Source organism: Pseudophryne corroboree, chromosome 10 (assembly GCF_028390025.1).
Source record: "Pseudophryne corroboree isolate aPseCor3 chromosome 10, aPseCor3.hap2, whole genome shotgun sequence".
Classification (NCBI taxonomy): Eukaryota; Metazoa; Chordata; class Amphibia; order Anura; family Myobatrachidae; genus Pseudophryne; species Pseudophryne corroboree.
This window is the reverse complement of record NC_086453.1, coordinates 14,664,564-14,687,677: the sequence shown is the minus strand read 5'-3', so window position 1 is coordinate 14,687,677 and position 23,114 is coordinate 14,664,564. Positions and strand designations below refer to the sequence as shown.

The 23,114-nt window shown below is 49.4% G+C and overlaps 1 protein-coding gene across 1 annotated transcript in view; it reads left to right on the top strand.

Moving 5' to 3' along the window:
- The window catches only part of UBR4 (ubiquitin protein ligase E3 component n-recognin 4), a 157,692-nt gene that overhangs the window by 22,132 nt on the left and 112,446 nt on the right, over positions 1-23,114 (top strand). The window contains 12 exon segments of the mRNA XM_063942129.1: positions 1,932-2,056; positions 2,143-2,267; positions 2,506-2,565; positions 3,586-3,773; positions 4,146-4,245; positions 4,460-4,600; positions 4,689-4,806; positions 4,941-5,125; positions 5,320-5,479; positions 5,556-5,641; positions 17,801-17,970; positions 18,737-19,019. Of these exon segments, the coding sequence (XP_063798199.1) occupies positions 1,932-2,056; positions 2,143-2,267; positions 2,506-2,565; positions 3,586-3,773; positions 4,146-4,245; positions 4,460-4,600; positions 4,689-4,806; positions 4,941-5,125; positions 5,320-5,479; positions 5,556-5,641; positions 17,801-17,970; positions 18,737-19,019 (1,741 nt within the window).

The following is a 23,114-nucleotide window of genomic DNA, read 5'->3' as shown; positions in this document are numbered from 1 at the left end:
AGACACTGGGAGGGGAGGTTAGGGTTAAGGACTGGGAGGGGAGGTTAGGGTTAAGGACTGGGAGGGGAGGTTAGGGTTAAGGACTGGGAGGGTTAGGGTTAGGCTGCTGGAGGGGAGGGTTAGTCACTATAGGATGAATTAGGCTTTGGGAGCGGAGGTTAGGGTAGGTTGTGGTGAGTTTTAGGCACTAGAGGATGAGTTAGGCTGCAGGAGGGGGAGGGTTATGGTTAGACTGTGGGAGGGGAGGTTAGGGTTAAGGACTGGGAGGGGAGGTTAGGGTTAAGGACTGGGAGGGTTAGGGTTAGGCTGCTGGAGGGGAGGGTTAGTCACTATAGGATGAATTAGGCTTTGGGAGCGGAGGTTAGGGTAGGTTGTGGTGAGTTTTAGGCACTAGAGGATGAGTTAGGCTGCAGGAGGGGGAGGGTTATGGTTAGACACTGGGAGGGGAGGTTAGGGTTAAGGACTGGGAGGGTTAGGGTTAAGGACTGGGAGGGGAGGTTAGGGTTAAGGACTGGGAGGGTTAGGGTTAAGGACTGGGAGATTTAGGGTTAGGCTGCTGGAGGGGAGGGTTAGGATTAGGTTGCAGAGGTGAGGGTTAGTCACTATAGGATGAATTAGGCTTTGGGAGGGGAGGTTAGGGTAGGCTGTGGTGAGTTTTAGGCACTAGAGGATGAGTTAGGCTGCAGGAGGGGGAGGGTTATGGTTAGACTGTGGGAGGGGAGGTTAGGGTTAAGGACTGGGAGGGGAGGTTAGGGTTAAGGACTGGGAGGGTTAGGGTTAGGCTGCTGGAGGGGAGGGTTAGTCACTATAGGATGAATTAGGCTTTGGGAGCGGAGGTTAGGGTAGGTTGTGGTGAGTTTTAGGCACTAGAGGATGAGTTAGGCTGCAGGAGGGGGAGGGTTATGGTTAGACTGTGGGAGGGGAGGTTAGGGTTAAGGACTGGGAGGGGAGGTTAGGGTTAAGGACTGGGAGGGTTAGGGTTAGGCTGCTGGAGGGGAGGGTTAGTCACTATAGGATGAATTAGGCTTTGGGAGCGGAGGTTAGGGTAGGTTGTGGTGAGTTTTAGGCACTAGAGGATGAGTTAGGCTGCAGGAGGGGGAGGGTTATGGTTAGACACTGGGAGGGGAGGTTAGGGTTAAGGACTGGGAGGGTTAGGGTTAAGGACTGGGAGGGGAGGTTAGGGTTAAGGACTGGGAGGGTTAGGGTTAAGGACTGGGAGATTTAGGGTTAGGCTGCTGGAGGGGAGGGTTAGGATTAGGCTGCGGGAGGGGAGGGGAGGGTTAGGATTAGGTTGCAGAGGTGAGGGTTAGTCACTATAGGATGAATTAGGCTTTGGGAGCGGAGGTTAGGGTAGGCTGTGGTGAGTTTTAGGCACTAGAGGATGAGTTAGGCTGCAGGAGGGGGAGGGTTATGGTTAGACACTGGGAGGGGAGGTTAGGGTTAAGGACTGGGAGGGTTAGGGTTAAGGACTGGGAGGGTTAGGGTTAAGGACTGGGAGGGTTAGGGTTAGGCTGCTGGAGGGGAGGGTTAAGGGTTAGCGATACTGCTGAGACCCCCACAGGATTATCCAGAAGTCAGTCAGCTGACCGCTAGACCCAGAAGACACCACTAGAGCCAGCAAACCAGTTAATTGACTGCTAGACCACCAGGAACATTTTCTCGGCATTTTGTGTAGACATTTTATCAGTGTCGATGTGGGCTATGATGACATGCAAATCATATTGACCGTATTCATGTTGACAAAATTTACTGAATTTCTATGGAGCAGTTCTGAGGCCTGTCCAAGGGTAAGGAACATAAACTCCCTGGATTATGCTAAAACGTCTGCAGGAGAGCAATGAGTGATCAGATGGGTTTCAGTCTCTGTAAAGCGGCTTATTGTATACATGAGAGTTTATAAGCTCAGTCCTGTGTTGCCTGATGTGTTATAGGTTCCATTCCCTTGTGATTGACGTGACAATGGCCCTGGACACACTGTCCCTCCCAGTCATGGAGCCTCTGACTCCTCCTCGGCTGAAAGACGTCACCCTCCTGGCCCTGAGCTGCCTGTACGCAGGTAAATCTTTCTCCTCCTCAAAGCGTTCTCTGCTCAGCTTGTCTAGTATCCCAATCACGTGACCTTCTCTCTCCCGCTGTGTGAAGGTGTCAGCGTCGCTGCGTGCATGGCTATTCTCCACGTTGGCGGTACCCAGCAGGTCCGGACTGGCTCTACAAGCTGCAAAGAGGAGGACTACGAGAACGACGCTGCCACCATAGTGCAGAAATGTGTACGTGTGTCTTTATCTTTATGGGTTATTTATTCCGGGCCATGAAAGTCTGCAGGGCTGTGACGTGGGACTATACAGAGGACTGCTGTACTGAACATAAGATCTGATAGGGTATATAATATACAGGGGATATAACGGGTGTTGTATCTTGCCTCCTGAATGGTCATTACAATTGCAGACGAGGTGGCAACAGACAATGTGTGTTCTGTGTATTTACTCTGCTAATTCTGTCTTGTAGTTGGAAATCTATGAGATGATCGGCCAAGCCATAAACAGCTCCAGGCGTGCCGGAGGAGAGGTGAGCTCACTTATGTCACCACAGGAAGCCATTCTGCCCCCTCAGGGGTAGTAATTTCAGTCCCAGAGGAGCAGAAGGGGACGGGGTTCTACTCCAATCGCTTCTCGGTTTAGAAACCGGACACATTCTATTGGCTCATTCTGAACTCAAATATTCATCTGGAGAGGGACCGGTTCAAGATTGAGTCTTTTTTAGTATTATTTCTCCTTCATCCACTAGGGGACACTGGAGCGCAGTTACAATGGGGATATAGTAGGCAGTAACTGGGAGCTGGCACTTGAAAACTCTAAACACTGTGGCTAGCTCCAATTGTGCCATAAGGGTTCCCGTAGCACCGTTTATAGAAGCAAGAACATACAACAAATTACAAGTTCACAATTTGATTTATATATACATAATTACAGTCTGCAGTTTACATAAGTCCGTAGGGGAGAGGGCCCTGCTTATGAGAGCTTACGTTCTAAAGGAAAAATGGGCATACACAAAAAAGTAGGGTGCTGAACTGGGGGATGCAGGGGTGAGAGGCTGAGTGGCAGTCTGAGGGTGGGAAGGCATTTCAGAGGTTGAAAGCGCACGTGGAAAGAGGTGATGGGGGAGGTGGAGAGACAGCAGTCAAAGGTAGGGTGAAGAGGGCAGTGAACATGTGTCTGGAGATATAGGGAGGAGAAGACTGGTTGAGAACCGTGGGTGGGTGAGAGGAGTGTGAATGATTCTGCAGGGGAAGGGGGCTGCCAGAGCTTGAGCAACAAGAGAGATAAATGAGGTGCGAGCGGAATTAAAGATAGACTGAAGCGTGGGGCAGGGTGATGCGGAATTCCAGAGAGGGGTAGGTCATGGTCGGTGATAAATAAGGCCCTGGATGACTGACTGTGTGGCTTCCAGCTGAGCCTTTATACCCCTAGTGTTCCAGTGTCCCCCAGTGGGCTCGGAGTAGAGGGTTGGATGTAATGTCCCTCTTTGTTTTCTGTGAATGTTTTTCTGTTGAGCCCATAGTTACAGGTGTCTGTGATTGTGTTCCAGCATTACCAGAACTTCCAGCTCCTGGGTGCCTGGTGCTTGGTGAATAGTCTGTATCTGATCCTCAACCTCAGCCCTACAGCCCTGGCAGACAAAGGGAAGGAGAAAGATCCGCTGGCAGCCCTTCGCGTCCGGGACATTACGCGAGCCAAAGAAGGGGCGGGCTCCCCAAAGCTGGGTCCTGGCAAGGGGTAAGAGCATAAGTAATGGAGACATCCGCTGATTTGTAACCAGGACTTTCACCACGTGTGCGGTCTGCCTGGTAATCCTTATGTGATGTGTACAGCAGCTCTGCCCAGCACATTAGCCTGTGCCCAAGAGGGTATAAATGAGGATCTCTGCTCTGATACGTCGCCCAGTTGTTGGAACGTTATGCGGTTGATCCTTATTCGCTGTACTAAGTAAGGCTGTGGCGTTGTCCGGAATCTCTTAAACATCCGCCTCCCAGTAATATCAGCTATGTCCTTCAGCGTTCCTTAATAAGACCAGTATATAAATAATCATTTGTTAGGGCTGTGATACCCGACTGGCTGGAGAATGTTACATTATGTTTCTTCCACTAGGCACCAGGGGTTTGGAGTCCTGTCGGTCGTGCTGGCGAACCATGCTATAAAACTGCTCACCTCTCTCTTCCAAGACCTGCAAGTGGAGACCCTGCACAAGGTAACTAATGTCCGATCTCCTGAGCTGATCTCGTAGTTTGCTAATGCTTGGCCTGGTCTCTGATTGCAATAACATGGTGCGACTCTACGCCCCTGCCAGGGTCACATGACCCTTTTCATCACGCTGATCTTGCAGTTACACAACCTCGTTCCATACTGTCCGTTCTGTGCCCCCTCCTTCCCCCTGCGCTGAGCTCACACCTCGTCTCTTGCAGCAAACTTGGGACACAGACGGTCCCCTCGCCGAGCTCAGCGTCTCAGCCCAGAGCACGTCTATCCAGAGGATTCAGCGTCTCATCGACTCCATTCCCCTGACAAACTTAATGTTCACGATTCTGTCCACATCCTACCGCAAGGTGAGAAAGCTGCTTGTCCTGGGAGAGTGTTTGGGGAGGGGAGAGTCCCGTGTATTAAGGGGTTACATTCTCTCCTGTTGTCACGCAGGCCTGTGTATTACAACGGCAGAGGAAGGGGTCTGTGAGCAGCGATGCCAGCGCCTCCACTGATTCCAACACATACTATGAAGATGACTTCAGCAGCACAGAGGAAGACAGCAGCCAAGGTAGCTCTCTCCGCCTTACTCCTTCCATCTCCTCTATTATAAATCACTCTGAAGGAGATACTACTATGCAGGCAGCCTTGTAGGTTACTTGTGCTGGTCACTGATGGCATTGACATCCTGCTATTTCCATGCAGATGATGACAGCGAGCCTATCCTGGGGCAGTGGTTTGAAGAGACTATCTCCCCAACTAAAGAGAAGGTGCCACCTCCACCCCCACCGCCGCCTCCTCTTGAGAGTTCGCCTAGAGCCAAAAGTCCCAGCAAGCAACACCCTGCTGGAAACGGCAATATCCTGGCCAGTCGCAAGGACCCAGAACTGGTATGACTAGTCTCAAGAATGGTGCCTGTAGCCTGCGTGATAGTCCTCTGCTTTATTTTGAGTTCCTTATGTCACGCTTACATGAAGGGACTGTCTGGATTTTGCAGTCCTGCATGTGTCTGGTCTCTCAGCCCTGTAAGGGTGTTGTATGACTGTTGACACCTAACGTAATCTTTTTTTCTGTTTTCCTCCAGTTTCTCAGTCTCGCATCCAACACATTGAACTTCATCACCAGCTGCATGCTGAACTCCCGCAGCAACTTCATCCGCAACTACCTGAGCGTGTCACTGACCGAGCAGCACATGTCCACCCTGGCCTGTATCATCAAGGACGTGGATAAGGACGGCCTGAAAGGTGAGCGTTTATAAGGGTGCGCATCACTTGCGTCATAGGCGTTGGATTTCTTACACACACGTATTCTGTCTCGTAGGCTCATCCGATGAGGACTTTGCCGTCGCACTGTACCAGTTTAATCACTGTCTGGTGACCTCTGATCTCCAGTCTCCAACACTACAGGTCAGCTGATGGGTTTATCTGCCATGACTACAAACCACTTTATCGGCTCCGTTGGCTTGTTACTTTACTCCAGTGGGTGCTGCCGTTCCTGAAGGGGTGGGGTTGGGGGGGTGATGGAGCTTACAGCACTGACAACCCCATAGAGAAACCAGAAAAACAATCTCTTCTAAGTAAAAAAGAACGTTTCTGGGGCTGCCCCCTGTCATGGTGCACCTGCTCTCTGCAGGCACCAACTCAAAACTGATTGCCTGCGCCTGGAGGCGGGGTTATAGAGGAGGGATACGCTTGAAAGTTTTAACTGTTTGGTGCCCGGATATTCATCCAGCACTACAACCCTGACGTTCCCTGTGGAACCTATGTACCCTGATGAAGAAAGGATTATGGGGGTCATTCCGAGTTGATCATAGCTGTTCTAAATTTAGCACAGCTACGATCATTCACACTGACATGCGGGGGGACGCCCAGCACGGGGCCAGTCCGCCCCGCATGTCAGTGCCGCCCCCCCCCCGCCCCCCCCTGCAGAAGTGCAAAGGCATCGCACAGCGGCGATGCCTTTGCACTTCAAGAGTAGCTCCCGACCAGCGCAGCTTTAGCGTGCTGGCCGGGAGCTACTCATCGCTCCCCGGCACACAGCGGCTGTGTGTGACGTCACGCAGCCGCTGCGGCCCGTCCCCCGTTCGGTCCGGCCATGCCTGCGTTGGCCGGACCGCTCCCACGAAACGGCGGCCAAACGCCGCCGTTCCGCCCCCTCTCGCCCAGCGACCGCCTCTGCCTGTCAATCAGGCAGAGGCGATTGCAGCCCTGCTACGGTCTTCGGCCGTCTGGCACATGCCGACGCACTACGGCGCATGCGCAGTAGAAACCCGTTTGCTCGGCTGCGACAAACAGCAGCGAGCGGGTCAGAATGACCCCCTATATTGGGTATCCATAGATGAGAGGTGGTAGTAGGTTTGACATAGGGCTTTTGGGCCAAATTGTTTTCTGTCTTTTTTTTTTTTTTTTCTCTGACGTCCTAGTGGATGCTGGGGACTCCGTAAGGACCATGGGGAATAGCGGCTCCGCAGGAGACTGGGCACATCTAAAGAAAGCTTTAGGATCACCTGGTGTGCACTGGCTCCTCCCCCTATGACCCTCCTCCAAGCCTCAGTTAGATTTCTGTGCCCGACGAGAAGGGTGCACACTAGGGGCTCTCCTGAGCTCTTTGTGAAAGTTTTAGTTTAGGTTTATATTTTCAGTGAGACCTGCTGGCAACAGGCTCACTGCATCGAGGGACTAAGGGGAGAAGAAGCGAACTCACCTGCGTGCAGAGTGGATTGGGCTTCTTAGGCTACTGGACATTAGCTCCAGAGGGACGATCACAGGTTCAGCCTGGATGGGTCACCGGAGCCGCGCCGCCGTCCCCCTTACAGAGCCAGAAGAGCGAAGAGGTCCGGAAAAATCGGCGGCAGAAGACGATCCTGTCTTCAGATAAGGTAGCGCACAGCACCGCAGCTGTGCGCCATTGCTCTCAGCACACTTCACACTCCGGTCACTGAGGGTGCAGGGCGCTGGGGGGGGCAGCGCCCTGAGACGCAATAAATCGATAAAAAACCTTATTTCTCTAACGTCCTAGTGGATGCTGGGGACTCCGTCAGGACCATGGGGAATAGCGGGCTCCGCAGGAGACAGGGCACATCTAAAAAGCTTTTTAGGTCACATGGTGTGTACTGGCTCCTCCCCCTATGACCCTCCTCCAAGCCTCAGTTAGGTTTTTGTGCCCGTCCGAGAAGGGTGCAAACTGGATGGCTCTCTTAAGGAGTTGTTTAGTAAAGTTTTTTTTTAGGTTTCTAATCAGTGATTCCTGCTGGCGACAGGATCACTGCAACGAGGGACTTAGGGGAGAGACTTGCAACTCACCTGCGTGCAGGAGGATTGAAGTTTTAGGCTACTGGACACTGAGCTCCAGAGGGAGTCGGAACACAGGTCAGCCTGGGGTTCGTCCCGGAGCCGCGCCGCCGATCCCCCTTACAGACGCTGAAGAAAGACGGCGGAACGGAGGTCCGGAAACAGGCGGCAGAAGACTTCACAGTCTTCAGAGAGGTAGCGCACAGCACTGCAGCTGTGCGCCATTGTTGCTACACGGCTCACTGACACGGTCACGGAGGGTGCAGGGCGCTGCTGGGGGCGCCCTGGGCAGCAATATAAATACCTATTTGGCAAATAAATACATCACATATAGCCATTAAGGCTATATGTATGTATTTAACCCAGGCCAGTTTTCCTAATAACCGGGAGAAAAGCCCGCCGTGAAAGGGGCGGAGCTTATTCTCCTCAGCACTCAGCGCCATTTTCCTGACCAGCTCCGCTGGTGAGGAAGGCTCCCACTCTCCCCTGCACTACAGAAACAGGGTTAAAGAGAAGGGGGGCATAAATTGGCGATATAATTATATATTAAGAGCCCATATATAGAAACAACACCTTCTAGGGTTGTTATATACATTATGGCGCTTTTGGTGTGTGCTGGCAAACTCTCCCTCTGTCTCCCCAAAGGGCTAGTGGGTCCTGTCCTCTATCAGAGCATTCCCTGTATGTGTGTGCTGTAGGTCGGTACGTGTGTGTCGACATGTATGAGGAAAATGTTGGTGAGGAGACGGAGAAAATTGCCTGTAATGGTGATGTCACTCTCTAGGGAGTCGACACCAGAATGGATGGCTTACTTATGGAATTACGTGATAATGTCAACACGCTGCAAGCCGGTTGACGACATGAGACAGCCGGCGGACAAATTAGTATCGGTCCAGGCGTCTCAGACACCGTCAGGGGCTTGTAAAAACGCCCATTTACCTCAGTCGGTCGACAGACACTGACACGGACACTGACCCCAGTGTCGACGGTGAAGAAACAAACGTATTTTTCTTTTAGGGCCACAAGTTACATGTTAAGGGCAATGAAGGAGGTGTTACGTATTTCTGATACCACAAGTACCACAAATAAGGGTATTTTGTAGGGTGGGAATAAACTACCTGTAGTTTTGCCTGAATCAGATAAATTAAATGAAGTGTGTGATGATACGTGGGGTTCCTCCGACAGAAAGTTATGGGCGGTATACCCTTTTTCCCGCCAGTAGTAAGGGCGAGTTGGAAAACACACCTTAGGGTGGACAAGGCGCTCACACGCATATAAAGTTACCGTTTCCAGATACGGCCGCCCTCAAGGAGCCAGCTGATAGGAAGCTGAAAAATATCATAACAGTATATACACACATACTGGTGTTATACTACGACCAGCAATCGCCTCAGCCTGGATGTGCAGCGCTGAGGGGGCTTGGTCGGATTTCCTGACTGAAAATTTTGATACCCTTGACAGGGACAGGATTTTATTGTCTATAGAGCATTTTAGGGATGCATTTCTATATATGTGTGATGCGCAGAGGCATATTTGCATTCTGGCATCAAAGAGTAAATGTGATGTACATATCTGCCAGACGAAGACACGACAGTGGTCAGGTGAGGCAGATTCCAGACGGCATATGGAAGTATTGCCGTATAAAGGGGCGGTCCATTGGACCTGGTGGCCATGGCAACAGCTGAAAAATCCACCTTTTGTTACCCCGAGTCACATATTGGCAGAAAAGGACACAGTCTTTTCAGTCTCAGTCCTTTCGTCCCCATACGGGCAGGCGGGCGAAGGCCAGTCATATCTGCCCAGGGGGAGAGGAAAGGGAAGAAGACTGCAGCAAGCAGATCATTCCCAGGAACAGAAGCTCCTCACGGCTTCTGCCAAGTCCGCAGCATAACGCTGGGGCCGTACAAGCGGACTCAGGTGCGGTAGGGGGTCATCTCAAGAGTTTCAGCAACACTCGCAAGGGAACTCCGGGATCCTACATGTAATATCCCAGGTGTACATTGGAAATTCGAGACGTCTCCCCCTCACACAATTCACAGGCTGTATTCCCAGCAGGTGATAATCAAAGTACCCTTCTTACAACAAGGAAGGGGGTAGTATTCCACACTATATTGTGGTACTGAAGCCAACCGGCTCGGTGAGATCTGAAATATTTGAACACTTACATACAAGCGTTCAAATCAAGATGGAGTCACTCGGAGCAGTGATAGCGAACCAGGAAGAAGGGGACGATATGATGTCACTGGATATCAGGGACGTTTACCTACAGGTCCAAATTTGCCCTTCTCACCAAGGGTACTTCAGGTTCCTGGTACAGAACTGTCACTATCAGTTCAGACGCTGCCGTTTGGATGGTCCACGGCGCCCCGGGTCTTTACCAAGGTAATGGCCGGAATGATGATTTTTCTTAAAAGAAACATGGACGCTTTCCTGATAAGGGCAAGGTCCAGAGAACAGTTGGAGGTCGGAGTAGCACTATCTTAAGTAGTTCTACGACAGCACGAGTGGATTCTAAATATTCCAAAATCGCAGCTTTTTCCGACGACACGTCTACTGTTCCTAGGGAAGATTCTGGACACAGTCCAGAAAAACGTGTTTCTCCCAGTGGAGAAAACCAGGGAGTTATCCGAGCTAATCGGGATCCTCCTAAAACCAGGAAAAGTGTCAGTGCATCATTGCACAAGAGTCCTGGTAAAAATGGTGGCTTATTACGAAGCAATTCCATTCGGCAGATTTCCCGCAAGAACTCTTCAGTGGGATCTGCTGGACAAATGGTCCGGATCGCATCCTCAGATGCATCAGCGGATAACCCTATATCCAAGGAAAAGGGTGTCTCTCCTGTGGTGATTACAGAGTGCTCATCTTCTAGAGGGCCGCAGATTCGGCATTCAGGATTGGATGCCGGTGACCACGGAGGCCAGCCTGAGAGGCTGGGGAACAGTCACACAGGGAAAAAATTTCCAGGGAAGTGTGATTAAGTCTGGAGAATTCTCTCCGCATAAATAAGCTTAGAACAAATTTATAATGCTCTAAACTTAGCTAGACCTCTGCTTCAAGGTCAGCCGGTATTGATCCAGTGGGATAACATCACGGCAGTCGCCCACGTAAACAGAAGGGCGGCACAAGAAGCTGGAGGGCAGTGAAAACTGCAAGGATTTTTCGCTAGGCGGAAAATCATGTGATAGCACTGTCAGCAGTGTTCTTTCCGGGAGTGGACGACTGGGAAGCAGACTTCCTCAGCAGGCATGACCTCCACCCGGGAGAGTGGAAACTTCATAGGGAAGTTTTTCAACATGATTGTGGACCGTTGGCAAAGACCAAAGGTGGACATGATGGCGTCCCGCCCGAACAAAAACGGGACAGGTATTCCGCCAGGTCATGAGACCTTCAGGCGATAGCTGTGGATGTTCTGGTAACACCGTGGGTGTACCAGTCTGTGTATGTGTTCCCTCCTCTGTTTCTCATAACCAGGGTATTGAGAATTATAAGACATAGAGGAGTATGAACTATACTAGTGGCTCCGGATGGGCCAAGATGGACTTGGTACCCGGAACTTCAAGAAATGCTCACAGAGGACTAAGGGCCTGGGGAGCTAAGAAGGGACTTGATTCAGCAAGTACCATGTCTATTCCAAGACTTACCGCGGCTGCGTTTGACGGCATGGCGGTTGAATGCCGGATCCTGAGGGGAAAAGGCATTCCATAAGAGGTCATACCTACCCTGGTCAAAGCCAGGAAGGAGGTGACCGCACAACGTCATCACCACATGTGGTGAAAATATGTTGCGTGGGTGAGGCCAGGAAGGCTCCACGACGGAAATTCAACTAGGTCGATTTCTACACTTCCTGAAAACAGGAGTGTTTTGGACCTCAAATTGGGGTTCATTAACATTTAAATTTCGGCCCTGTAGATTTCTTCCAGAAAGAATTGACTTCAGTTCCTGAAGTCCAGATTGTAAAGGATGTATTGCATATACAGCTTTTTTGTGCCCCTAGGGGCACCGTGAGATCTCAACATAGTGTTGGGATTTCTTAAAATCATATTGGTTTGAACCGCTCAAATCTGTGGATTTGAAATATCTCACATGGAAAGTGACCATGCTGTTGACAAATATCTCACATGGGAAGTGACCATGTTGTTAGCCCTGGCCTCGGCCAGGCGATTGTCAGAATGGGCGGCTTTGTCTTACAAAAGCCCATATTAAAATTTTCCATTTGAACAGGACAGAACTGGGACTCGTCTCCAGTTTCTTCATGAAGGGGTGTCAGCGTTTTCACCTGAAACAACCTCTTGTGGTGCCTGCGGCTACTAGGGACTTGGAGGACTCCAAGTTACTAGACGTGGTCAGGGCCCTAAAAATATATATATATATATATATATATATATATATATATATAGTTAGGACGGCTGGAGTCAGAAAGTCTGACTTGCTGTTTATACTGTATACACCCAACAAGCTGGGTGCTCATGCTTCTAAGCAGTCTATTGCACGCTGGTTTTGTAGTACAATTCAGCTTGCACATTCTGTGGCAGGCCTGCCACAGACGAAATATGTAGATGCCCATTCCACAAGGAAGGTGGGCTCATCCTGGGCGGCTGCCCGAGGAGTCTCGGCATTACAACTTTGCCGAGCAGCTACGTGGTCAGGGGAGAACACGTTTGTAAAATTTTACAAATTTTGATACTCTGGCTAAGGAGGACCTGGAGTTCTCTCATTCGGTGCTGCAGAGTCATCCGCACTCTCCCGCCCGTTTGGGAGCTTTGGTATAATCCCCATGGTCCTGACGGAGTCCCCAGCATCCACTAGGACGTTAGAGAAAATAAGAATTTACTTACCGATAATTCTATTTCTCGTAGTCCGTAGTGGATGCTGGGCGCCCATCCCAAGTGCGGATTGTCTGCAATGCTTGTACATAGTTATTGTTACAAAAATCGGGTTATTACTATTGTTGTGAGCCATCTTTTCGGAGGCTACTTCGTTTTGTTATCATACTGTTAACTGGGTTCAGATCACAAGTTGTACGGTGTGATTGGTGTGGCTGGTATGAGTCTTACCCGGGATTCAAGATCCTTCCTTATTGTGTACGCTCGTCCGGGCACAGTACCTAACTGAGGCTTGGAGGAGGGTCATAGGGGGAGGAGCCAGTACACACCATGTGACCTAAAAAGCTTTTTAGATGTGCCCTGTCTCCTGCGGAGCCCGCTATTCCCCATGGTCCTGACGGAGTCCCCAGCATCCACTACGGACTACGAGAAATAGAATTATCGGTAAGTAAATTCTTATTATGGCTAAAATAAATGCATCACATATAACTCCTGGGCTATATGGATGCATTTAACCCCTGCCAAAACATACAGAAAAAGGATGATAAGGACGCCGAGAAAGGGGCGGAGCCTATCTCCTCAGCACACTGGCGCCATTTTCCCTCACAGCTCAGTTGGAGGGAAGCTCCCTGGCTCTCCCCTGCAGTCACTACACTACAGAAAGGGGTTAAAAAAGAGAGGGGGGCACAAATTAGGCGCAGTATATAACAATACAGCAGCTATAAAGGGAAAAACACTTATATAAGGTTATCCCTGTATATATATATATAGCGCTCTGGTGTGTGCTGGCAAACTCTCCCTCTGTCTCCCCAAAGGGCTAGTGGGGTCCTGTCCTCTATCAGAGCATTCCCTGTGTGTGTGCTGTGTGTCGGTACGTTGGTGTCGACATGTATGAGGAGAAAAATGATGAGGAGACGGAGTAGAGTGTCTGAAATAGTGTTGTCACCCCCTAGGGGGTCGACACCATGAGTGGATGTACTGTTGAAATTGCGTGACAGTGTCAGCTTTGTATAAAAGACAGTGGTTGACATGAGACAGCCGGCTACTCAGCTTGTGCATGTCCAGACGTCTCATACAGGGGCCCTAAAGCGCCCGTTACCTCAGATACAGACGCCGACAAGGGTACTGACTCCTGTGTCGACGGTGAAGAGACAACCGTGATTTCCAATAGGGCCACACATTGCATGATTGAGGCAATGGAAAAAGTTTACACTTTTCTGATAATATGAATACCACCAAAAAAAAAAAAGGGGTATTATGTTTGGTGAGGAAAAACTTCCTGTAGTTTTCCTGAATCTGAGAAATAAAATGAGGTGTGTGATGATGCGTGGGTTTCCCCCCGATAACAATTGATAATTTCTAAAAAGTTATTGGCAGTATACCTTTTCCCGCCAGAGGTTAGGGTGCGTTGGGAAACACCCCCTAGGGTGGATAAAGCGCTCACACGCTTGTAAAAACAAGGGCTCTACCCTCTCCTGAGATGGCCGCCCTTAAGGATCCTGCTGATAGAAAGCAGGAGCGTATCCTAAAATGTATTTACACACATACTGGTGTTATACTGCGACCAGCAATCGCCTCAGCCTGGATGTGCAGTGCTGGGTTGGCGTGGTCGGATTCCCTGACTGGAAATATGATATCCTAGATAAGGACAGTATATTATTGCCTATAGAGCAATTAAAAGATGCATTTCTATATATGCATGATGCACAGCGGAATATTTGCCGACTGGCATCAAGTATAAGCAATTATTCCAGTAAAGTGGTCAGGTGATGCGGATTCCAAACGGCATTTGGAAGTATTGCCTTAAAAGAGGGGATGTACCCCAGGTCGCCTCTCAAAATAAGACGCCGTATTATCAGGCGCAGTCCTGGTTGGCAAGCGGACAAAAGGGTTCCTCTTTTCTGCTCGTGACAGAGGGAGAGGAAAATGGCTGCAGAGATCAACCAGTTCCAAGGAACAGAAACCCTTTTCCGCCTCTGCCAAGCCCTCAGTATGACGCTAGGGCTTTACAAGTTCAGGCACGGTGGGGTCCCGTTCTCAATGAATTTCAGTGCGCAGTGGGCTCACTCGCAAGTAGACCCCTGGATCCTTCAGATAATATTTCAGGGGTACAAATTGGAATTCGAGACGTATTCCCCTCGCCGTTTCCAAAAGTCTGTTTTACCGACGTCTCCCGCTGACAGGGAGGCAGTTTTGGAAGCCATTCACAAGCTGTATTCCCAGCAGGTGATAATCAAGGTACCCCTCCTGCAACAGGGAACGGGGTATTATTCCACACTATTGTGGTACCGAAGCCAGACGGCTCGGTGAGACCGATTTTAAAATCTAAAAATCTAAAATCTTTGAACACTTGCATACAGAGGTTCAAATTCAAAATTGAGTCACTCAGAGCAGTGATTGCAAACCTGGAAGAAGGGGACTACATGATGTCTCGGGACATCAAGGATGCTTACCTTCATGTCAAAATTTACCCTTCTCACCAAGGGTATTTCAGGTTATGGTACAGAACTGTATCAGTTCGGACGCTGCCGTAGGGATGGTCCACGGCACCCCGGGTCTTTACTGAAGTAATGACCGAAATGATGATATTCCTTCGAAGGAAGGGAATTTTAGTTATCCTTTACTTGGACGATTCCCTGATAAGGGTAAGATCCAGGGAACAGTTGGAGATCGGTGTAGCACTATATCAGGTAGTGTTGCGGCAGCACGATTGGATTTTCAATATTCCAAAATCGCAGCTGATTCCGACGACTTGTCTTCTGTTCCTAGGGATGATTCTGGACATAGTCCAGAAAGAAGGTGCTTCTCCCGGAGGAGAAAGCCAGGGAGTTATCCGAGCTAGTCAGGAACCTCCTAAAACCGAACCAAGTCTCAGTGCATCAATGCACAAGGGTTCTGGGTAAAAATGGTGGCTTCCTACGAAGCAATCCCATTCGGCAGATTCCACGCACAGTGGAACCTTCTAGACAAATGGTCCGGGTCGCATCTTCAGATGCTTCAGCGGATAACCCTGTCACCAGGGACAAGGGTATCCCTCCTGTGGTGGTTGCAGAGTGCTCATCTTCTAGAGGGCCGCAGATTCGGCATTCGGGACTGGGTCCTGGTGGCCACGGATGCCAGCCTGCGAGGCTGGGGAGCAGTCACACAGGGAAGGAATTTCCAGGGCTTATGGTCAAGCCTGGAGACATCTCTTCATATAAACATTCTGGAACTAAGGGCCATTTACAATGCCCTAAGTCAAGCGAAACCCCTGCTTCAGGGTCAGGCGGTATTGATCCAATCGGACAACATCACGTCAGTCGCCCACGAAAACAGACAGGGCGGCACGAGAAGCAGGAGGGCAATGGCAGAAGCTGCAAGGATTTTAGCTGGGCAGAAAATCATGTGATAACACTGTCAGCAGTGTTCATTCCGGGAGTGGACAACTGGGAAGCAGACTTCCTCAGCAGACACGACCTTCACCCGGGAGAGTGGGGACTTCACCCAGAAGTCTTCCACCTGATTGTAAACCGTTGGGAAAAACAAAAGGTGGACATAATGGCGTCCCGTCTAAACAAAAAACTAGACAGATGTTGCGCCAGGTCAAGGGACCCTCAGGCAATAAAGGTGGACGCTCTGGTAACACCGTGGGTGTACCAGTCAGTGTATGTGTTCCCTCCTCTGCCCCTCATACCAAAAGTACCGAGAATCATAAGAAGGAGAGGAGTAAGAACTATACTCGTGGTTCCGGATTGGCCAAGAAGGACTTGGTATCCGGAACTTCAAGAGATGCTCACGGACGAACCGTGGCCTCTACCTCTAAGAAAGGACCTGCTCCAGCAAGGGCCTTGTCTGTTCCAAGACTTACCGCGGCTGCGTTTGACGGCATGGCGGTTGAATGCCGGATCCTGAAGATCCCTACCCTGGTCAAGGCCAGGAAAGACGTAACCGCAAAACATTATCACCGCATTTGGCGAAAATATGTTGCGTGGGGTGAGGCCAAGAAGGCCCCTACAGAGGAATTTCAACTGGGTCGTTTCCTCCATTTCCTGCAAACAGGTCTGTCTATGGGCCTAAAATTAGGGTCCATTAAGGTTCAAATTTCGGCCCTGTCGATTTTCTTCCAAAAAGAACTGGCTTCAGTGCCTGAAGTTCAGACATTTGTAAAAGGGGGTGCTGCATATACAGTCTCCTTTTGTGCCTCCAGTGGCACCTTGGGGATCTCAATGTTGTGTTGAGTTTCCTAAAGTCACATTGGTTTGAACCACTCACCACTGTATACTTAAAATATCTCACATGGAAGTGACGAGTTAGCCCTGGTTTCTGCCAGGCGTGTGTCAGAATTGGCGGCTTTATCATATAAAAGCCCTTACTTAATATTTCATTCTGAAAGGGCAGAATTGAGGTCTCGTCCTCAAATTTTCTACCTAAGGTGGTTTCTGCATTTCACATGAACCAACCTATTGTGGTGCCTGCGGCTACTAAGGACTTGGAGGATTCCAAGTTGCTTGACGTGGTCAGGACCCTGAAAATACATGTTCCAGGACGGCTGGAGTCAGAAAATCTGACTCGCTGTTTATCCTGTATGCACCCAACAAACTGGGTGCTCCTGCTTCTAAGCAGACGATTGCTCGTTGGATTTGTAGTACAATTCAGCTTGCACATTCTGTGGCAGGCCTGCCACAGCCAAAAATCTTAAAATGCCCACTCCACAAGGAAGGTGGGCTCATCTTGGGCAGCTGCCCGAGGGGTCTCGGCTTTACAACTTTGCCGAGCAGTTACTTGGTCAGGAGCAAATACGTTTGTAAAATTCTACAAATTTGATACCCTGGCTAAAGAGGACCTGGAGTTCTCTCATTTGGTGCTGCAGAGTCATCCGCACTCTCCCGCCCGTTTGGGAGCTTTGGTATAATCCCCATGGTCCTTACGGAGTCCCCAGCATCCACTAGGACGTCAGAGAAAATAAGAATTTACTTACCGATAATTCTATTTCTCGTAGTCCGTAGTGGATGCTGGGCGCCCATCCCAAGTGCGGGTTGTCTGCAATACTGGTACATAATTATTGTTACCAAAAAATTCGGGTTATTGTTGTAGTGAGCCATCTTTTCTAGAGGCTCCTCTATTATCATGCTGTTAACTGGGTTCAGATCACAAGTTGTACAGTGTGATTGGTGTGGCTGGTATGAGTCTTACCCGGGATTCAAAATCCTTCCTTATTGTGTACGCTCGTCCGGGCACAGTATCCTAACTGAGGCTTGGAGGAGGGTCATAGGGGGAGGAGCCAGTGCACACCAGGTGATCCTAAAGCTTTCTTTAGATGTGCCCAGTCTCCTGCGGAGCCGCTATTCCCCATGGTCCTTACGGAGTCCCCAGCATCCACTACGGACTACGAGAAATAGAATTATCGGTAAGTAAATTCTTATTTTTTTTCCTGCAGAGTTTTCACTGTTAATTTTGTTTTCTCTCCTGGCAGAGCGCCCTCCTGCAGCAGCTTGGAATCGCACCTCTGAGCGAGGGACCGTGGCCCCTTTACATACACCCACAAAGTCTTTCTGTGCTGTCCCGCCTCCTGTTGCTCTGGCAGCATAAAGCCAGCATTCAAGGAGAGCCAGATATCGTGGAATGTCTCCGCGTCTGGGAGAGGTAAGTGCTGCTTCATATAAGAGCCGCGGCTTCACTACCATAGGAACTGTCCGGAGAGCAACAACGTAAAGAACACGCGGGCACTCCCACACCAGCAGTTCTTTTGAAGAGAGAAGCCACGCACAAACAGAAGGCATATAGTTCTGCATGGGGGGTGTAGTCAGGATCCTGGTGGGCGTAATCCGAACGGTCACAATTGTTAGGGTTAGACTGCGGGAAAGGGTAGGTTAGGGTTAGACTGCGGGAAAGGGTAGGTTAGGGTTAGACTGCGAGAAAGGGTAGAATTAGGGTTAGACTGGGAAGGGTAGAATAGGGTTAGACTGCGGGAAGGGTAGGTTAGGGTTAGAATAGTCACAAAATTCCATTGGGATCATGAACGTAGGGATATCATACCCCAACACTTGCATAGGATGCAGTGGAGCAAACATAAATGCACATATAATTGGTGGATGCAGTAATGCATATTGTACTGTGATTTAGTAAATAGCAAGCCAATAGAAATATCTAAAGCTCTTCGTGGCAGATCCTGGGCCCAATAATATCCTCTGTTAGGGAGGAATGTGCACCACTGCAGATCATTATTATACATTTATTAAGATCACAGCAATGCGCTTTGCATGCTCCCGTTCTGTAATAGGCACGTTGTGTCACTGCGGCCTGTGAGAAGTACAGCCACCGATGACCAAGTAGCCTTTATGAAGTGTAACTCCTTGTAGCAGACATCAATATGGCGGACCTGCTCTTACATGTCTTTGCGCTTCCTCAGATTTGTTGGGACCCTCAAACAGAACATCCTGCAGGGAGTGGTCCCAGGAGACGTAGAAGATGTCAATGTGGATCACCTCCAGCTTCTTCTCTTGATCTTCCACAATCTATCAGACAAGGGGCGCCAGACCATCCTGTTACTGGTTATTCAGACTCTGCAGGACCTGGCCAGCAATCTGGAGTCCCAGCTGCCAGCCGTGCCCCTCCTGCTTGCAAGGCTGCTGCTTGTGTTTGATTACCTCCTGCACCAGTACTCCAAGCCCCCACTCTACCTGTTTGAGCAGGTAAATAGAACGTCATAAAAATGTTACTACTTGCCGGTTTTATATCATGGCGTCTGCTGTGTGGTACTAGAATAATCCAGATATGATGGAAATAGTCGCAGAAGTGTGTGTAGCCCTCACAACAGGGAGTACTAATATAAGGGCGATCCCGTCCTCATATACTGTCATGTGGTACCAGAGCCGTCCCTAACCAGTATGATGCCCTAGGCAAGATTTTGGCTGGAGCCCCTAGCAACCACCGCTAGTTTCGCCTCTGACCCTGCACCCCTTTCCCAGCACCATCACCCCCCCCACCCATAGCAGTCCTTTTTTTGTTTTCCTACCCCCTGTAATTTAAATAAGAACAATGTGCACATTCGGCGCACAGCCCAAAAAGGTATGTGTTTTTGCTGGCAAGGGGCATGGCCACACAATAGTACTCCCAATTCAATTTATGCCTCACAGTAGTGCAACTTTATTCACAATTTATTATACGATAGTGTCCCTTATTCACATTACATCACACAGTAGTACCACTTTACCTTATATACGTTACTCCTCATAGTATTGCCCCTCATTCACATAACATCATACTGAATTGCTCCTTATTCACATTACACCACACCATATTGCTCTTTATTCACATTACACCACACCATATTGCTTATTATTCACATTACACCACACCATATTGCTCCTTATTCACATTACACCACACCATATTGCTTATTATTCACATTACACCACACCATATTGCGCTTTATTCACATTAGACCACATAGTAGTGCCCTTTCTATGTTACACCACACAGTAGAGCACTTTATACACATAATACCACACAGTAATGCCCCTTACACATGACACACATTATTAATGTCCTTATAAACATTATGCACCTTACACATTATGTCAACCCTTATTAATGCCTTTATACACATAATGTTCCTTACACATGTGCTGCACATTATTAGTGCCCTTATACACATAATGACACACATAGTGCCCCTTACACATATGTTACACATTATTAATGCCCTTCTACTCGTAATGACACATATAGTTCCTGGCATGAGTCAACTGGCAGCTCTAACGTCGGGTGCCTATTTTTTTATGGAAAGGCATCTTATTTGCATTGCTATGTGGCTAGGATGCACAAGCAGCTTCTGCTGATTAAAAAGAAGATTTTGGTACTTACCGATAAATCCATTTCTCTGAATCCTCTAGGGGACACTGGAGTCCTATACAGTAGGGGTGTGAAGCCTTGAACCGGAGGTGTGGCACAATCTTAAATTAGCATTGTCTGCACAGCCGGCTCCTCCCCCTTCACATCCCTCCTCCCTCAGTTTGAAAAATGTGACTGAGAGAATAGGACATGACACTATAGCCCATGGCGAGGAACCGAACCGTACAACATATCAAACAGCGGCCAAGAACTCTTAACCGAACGCTGCTTGCACGAACTGATTAAAACAAGAACTTTGAACACAGCAGGTTGACAGCACCGAGGTGGGCGTCCAGTGTCCCCTAGAGGATTCAGAGAAATGGATTTATCGGAAAGTACCAAAATCCTCTTTTCTCTTTCATCCACTAGGGGACACTGGAGTCCTATACAGTAGGGGATGTCCCCAAGTTTTCCCCCAGGGAGGGAGTGCTGTCGGTGGCCTGCAAAACTAAACGTCCGAACTTAGATTCTCCGGACGCAAAAGTATCAAACTTTTAAAATCTCGCGAACGTGTGGGCTGAAGACCACGTCGCCGCTCTGCAAAGTTGAGTAGTGGAAGCACCCCTGGCAGCCGCCCACGAGGCACCCACTGATCGGGTAGTATGAGCACCCGTTTGAACCGGAACCTGTTTCCCACAGGAAATATAAGCCTGCCGAATGGCAAGTCTAATCCATCTAGACAAAGTCTGCTTAGAGGCCGGCCAACCCTTCTTTGGCCCATCATAAAGAACAAACAAATGGTACGACTTTCTGAAAGATGACGTAACCTGTACGTATACCCGTAAAGCTCGGACAACATCCAATGACACGTCCTCATCTGTGAGACCCTGGAAAGATGGGACCACTATTGGCTGGTTTACATGAAACCCCGACACCACCTTCGGAAGGAAGTCTGCTCTTGTACGGAGTTCCGCCCTATCCTCATGAAAAACTAAGAAAGGACTCTTACAGGATAAGGCTCCCAACTCAGAAACCCGCCTAGCCGAAGCCAAGGCAAGTAATAACGTGACCTTCCAAGAAAGATATTTCAGGTCTGTACTTGTCAACGGCTCAAAAGTCGGTGACTTCAAATATTCTAACACCAAACCTAAGTCCCATGGTGCCGTGGGAGGACGAAAAGGGGGTTGAATCCTCAGAACCCCCTGTAAAAAGGTTTGAATCTCTGGCAAGGATGCTAGCCGCTGTTGAAAAAGGATGGAGAGAGCCGAAATCTGAACCTTCAAAAAGCCCAATCTGAGTCCTCCCTCTAGACCGGCCTGAAGGAACAGTAGAAGTCGCGATAAATGGAAGTTTGATGAATTCCATCCCCGTTCCTGACACCAAGCCATGTACCGTCTCCAAATCCTGTAGTAGTGCCTGGCTGTGACCGGCTTCCTAGCTGCAATCATTGTAGGAATGGCCGTTCGTGGGATCCCTCTGTTTCTTAAGATCCGGGTTTCAATAGCCACGCCGTCAAACGCAGCCTGTTTAGGTCGGGGTGTAGGAACGGTCCCTGAGATATCCGGTCCTCTCTCTGAGGTAACCTCCAAGGATCTTCCGCAAGTAACCCTCGCAGGTCGGTGTACCAACTCCTGCGGGGCCAATCTGGTGCGATTAGAATGACCCACACTCGTTCCCGCTTTACTCTTTTCAGAACCCTGGGTATGAGTGGGAATGGTGAAAATATGTAAACCCTTCTGTAACACCACGGAAGTGTTAATGCGTCCACTCCTTCTGCTGCTGGATCTCGAGTTCTTGACACACATCTGGGCAGTTGATGGTTTTGTCGAGACGCCATTAGGTCCACCTGAGGTAGACCCCATCTTCTCACAATCATGTTTAAAATCCGTGGATGAAGGCACCACTCCCCCGGATGCATGTCCTGGCGACTGAGATAATCTGCTTCCCAGTTCTCCACACCTGGAATGAACACTGCGGAGAGAATGATGTCTCTTCTTTCTGCCCACAACAAGATCTTTGTGGCCTCCTTTAACGCCATCCTGCTCTTTGTTCCTCCTTGACGGTTTATGTAAGCCGTCGTCGTGACATTGTCTGACTGAATCCTGATGTTTTGATTCATGACTAGGTCTTCTGCTAAGAGAAGGGCATTGTAGACTGCTCTTAGTTCGAGGATATTTATGGGTAACTTGCTTTCCTGTAGCGTCCACCGTCCTTGAAACTGATGGTCGTCTAGGACGGCTCCCCAACCTCTGAGACTGGCGTCCGTCGTCAAGATCTTCCAATCCCAAATGCCGCATTTCTTGCCGGCTGTAAGGTTCTTGTGTAAAGACCACCATATCAAGGAGACCCGTACTTGTGGTTGAAGTCGAATTCTCCGATGGAGGAGCCAGTACGAGCCTGCTCCCTGAGCAATGAGGTTCATTTGGAATGGTCGGGAATGAAGTCTGCCGTACTGGAGAGCTTCGAACGACGCCACCATCTTCCCGAGAAGTTGCACACAGAGGTGCAGAGAAACGGTCTGCGTCCTCAGTACCTGAGCCACTAATCTCTGTAGGTCCTGTATCTTGTTCTCTGGTAGGAACACACGTAATAGGACCGTGTCTAAGATGAGACCGAGGAATTGAATCCGTTGAGTCGGTATGAGGTTGGACTTTTGGAAATTGACAATCCATCCATGTTGAATTAGAAATTGATGGGATGTCTGAACATCCTTGAGCAGTCGATTCTGAGATGGAGCTTTGATCAGTAAATCGTCCAGATAAGGTATAATTGTGACCCCCAACAGTCTCAGTCCTGCCATCATGATCGCCATGATCTTTGTGAAAATTCTTGGGGCTGACGCTAGACCGAACGGCAAGGCCCGGAATTGGTAGTGCTCCGCCACCAGTGCGAACCGTAAGTAAGCCTGGTGAGGAGTCCAGATTGGGATATGCAGATATGCATCCTTTATGTCC